Here is a 2,658-nt window from a genome sequence, read left to right as displayed (position 1 = left end):
ATAGGGTACGACAGAGTGAAAATTCCTCTCTTGGCCTGCGCCTCGTCTCCTACGTAGGCGTCCTTCTGATCCATACCGATCATGATCCCTCGATGCTTGGGACGGCCAATGATACAAGGGAACACGTGTGAAGGGGCATCCTCTCCTGATAGCCCGCTTTTCACCATGCCTGAGCCATTATCCACTACCACCGGAACGGCATCTTCGAAGTCGCTCATCAATCTCCATTTTGCTCATTAGCGCAGAATTCATCATGAGTGGACCCACAAACCCAAGGTGACCGAAACTGTCGGCGAGGTGTGGCTGTATTTTTCATGGTAGTTGGTCGCTTCACGTTTCGACGAAGTCCGCATTTTGAGATGGATTCGGCTCGCTGGATCGAACTTTGCGAGGCTCGAGGCGATGTGGCGGTTAAACCAGAGTTCATCAAGAACCTGTGAGGTCTGACGCCGCAATACACAGCGAAAGCTACCAACCGTGGATTCAGCTGACAGGAGCGAAGGTCGAACCTCCCTCTAAGCGACACAAGTCTGCTACCGGACAAAACCGCAATCGTGAAGCAAACATCCGGAATATCAAGGCGGCTCATGCATCCCAGATCTGCTCTGGTCTAGCCAGGATGGGAAAGTGCGCCAAAGAGAAATGTCCATACTCTCACGACCTGAAGGAACGGAGGCGTCTGCTGGAGAGTGCTCCAGCTGAGGTGCCTTTTTTGGGTCCGCAGTGCCCCAACTTCCTCGAGGGCGGCGTGTGCAGAGAAGGCGTCAACTGCATCTTCGGTCTGTCCCACACAGATAAAGATGGGTTCAATATAACGAAATCTGGAAGTCGCGTGACACCTGTGGACCTTGAGGCGCTTCGCAAGGAGCAGATCAACAACATCGAGCAGGACATAACCCAGCGTCTTCGGAAAAACAAGTATGACTGGAGCTTGGCACGGAGTGTCGTAACAACTGTGAACTCATTCGTGGACTCTGGCTCCTCGGACGAGCCCAAACCCCCAAGCGCCCTATCCCTAGCAAACAAGCTCGTGTTGGCCCCGCTGACTACCGTGGGCAACCTTCCTTTCCGGAGGCTCTGTGTGGGTTTCGGGGCCGATGTTACCGTGTCGGAGATGGTCCTGGCTAAGGCCCTGACTCGCGGCTCTCTGAGCGACCTGTCTCTACTGAAACGTCATCCGTGTGAGAAGGTGTTCGGAGTGCAGCTAGCGGGAGGAAATGCTGAAGAATTCGCAAAGGCCACACAATTTCTCAAAGAGAACGCGACGATGGACTTCATTGACATCAACGCTGGGTGTCCTCTTGACGCACTGAATCGTACGGGTGCTGGTGCGGCTCTACTCACCCGTCCTAAACGGCTGGAGCGCATCGTGAGATCGATGGTCACGATAAGCCCTGTTCCTGTCACAATTAAGATGAGGAATGGATTCGACGATGTGAAAGTCTCTTTCGGTGAAGAAGGATGCCAATATGTGGCAAAATCACTGCAAGCCCGACTCTGCAACTGGGGGGTCTCGGCTATTTTCCATCACGGCCGAACAGCCAAACAGCGTTACACACGTATATGCGACTGGCCTTACCTCCACCATTGCGCCCAGGCACTACCATCCCCCATCGACTACGTAGCAAACGGGGACCTTCTCAACCTGCATGAGTACGAGCGCGAGATGGACGTGGCGATTCATGGCCACATGATAGGACGGGGCGCGCTGATCAAGCCGTGGATATTCCAAGAACTGAAGCAAGGAAAGGTGTGGGACATTTCTGCAACCGAGCGCTTCGACATCTTGAAGGATTACTGCAAGTACGGACTTGACCACTGGGGTTATGATAAGAAGGGCATTCAGACGACCCGACGGTTCCTGTTGGAGTGGCTGTCCTTTGCCAACAGGTATGTGCCCGTGGGCATTCTAGAGACACATGAGGCTGGGCCAATAAACAAGCGTCCGCCTCCCATCTGCGGTCGATCAGAACTAGAGGAGCTGATGGCCTCTCCATTCAGTCAAGATTGGGTGAGGCTCAGTGAACGGCTACTGGGCCGAGTAGAAGACGGGTTTACCTTCCTTCCGAAGCACAAAAGTCATAGTTGCCCAACCGAGGCGTCATAGTTGTTTCTGTTGGTGTTACATTCCGGCTGCCATTAAATCCATAAAGTCACGCTTCCAAATCTTGCCATCCCCAGTGCTGGCTACCTCAGCAAAGATCTCGTCGATGTCCTCCTCAGAGTATCGGCAGTCAGTAGTATTCAAGGCCAACCGCAGAGTGGTGGTGTCGATGAACCCTTCGCATCGAATGTCAAACTTCTGGAAAAGCTCTTCACATCTCCTCTTGTAGAGCTCTGAGCGTTTGGTTTCCTTGGTGTCCGTTACCGCGGCGAGGAAGGCGTCGTAGCTAATGCGACCCTGGCCTGTGGAATCCAAGGATCGGACTATGTGCTTCACATCCTGCTTGGTCACGCTCAAGCCCTTCTGAGACATCACTCGGTGGAGTTCATCAGCGCTGATCAAGCCGTCGTGATCCCGATCCAAAGCTACGAAAGCACGTTTCCAACTTTTCAATTCCTTGTCAGAGAGCTGCACGGCCAACAACAGCAAGAAAGCCTGTCGCAGCTTCTGGTCTTTCGACCGCTTCTCCCAGTCCTTCAAGTTCTCCAGTACAC

At 53.4% G+C, this 2,658-nt stretch overlaps 2 protein-coding genes across 3 annotated transcripts; one reads left to right on the top strand and one right to left on the bottom strand.

Annotated features, from left to right (window-relative positions):
* Positions 1 to 619: 619 nt before the first annotated feature.
* KVP18_004820 (uncharacterized protein) lies at positions 620 to 2,107 on the top strand (the record flags this gene model as incomplete). The annotated part of the gene is made up of 1 exon (XM_067957817.1): positions 620 to 2,107. One exon carries the CDS (start codon positions 620 to 622, stop codon positions 2,105 to 2,107), a length of 1,488 nt encoding a protein of 495 aa, XP_067809500.1.
* Positions 2,108 to 2,122: 15 nt separating this feature from the next.
* KVP18_004821 (uncharacterized protein) lies at positions 2,123 to 2,658 on the bottom strand (the record flags this gene model as incomplete). 2 transcript variants are annotated; one of them, XM_067957819.1, is made up of 1 exon in its annotated part: positions 2,123 to 2,658. In XM_067957819.1, a coding segment is annotated over one exon (536 nt), but the record flags the coding sequence as incomplete, so codon positions are not given. The 2 variants fall into 2 exon arrangements, with proteins under 2 accessions (XP_067809502.1, XP_067809501.1); XM_067957818.1 differs by having other exon boundaries at positions 2,123 to 2,476.

This window comes from the organism of the source record quoted next, assembly GCF_019968955.1.
Source record: "MAG: Porospora cf. gigantea A chromosome Unknown PgA_NODE_3426_length_2658_cov_349.569, whole genome shotgun sequence".
Classification (NCBI taxonomy): Eukaryota; Apicomplexa; class Conoidasida; order Eugregarinorida; family Porosporidae; genus Porospora; species Porospora cf. gigantea A.
The sequence above is the reverse complement of the archived record's forward strand: the minus strand, read 5'-3'. Positions and strand labels throughout refer to the sequence as shown.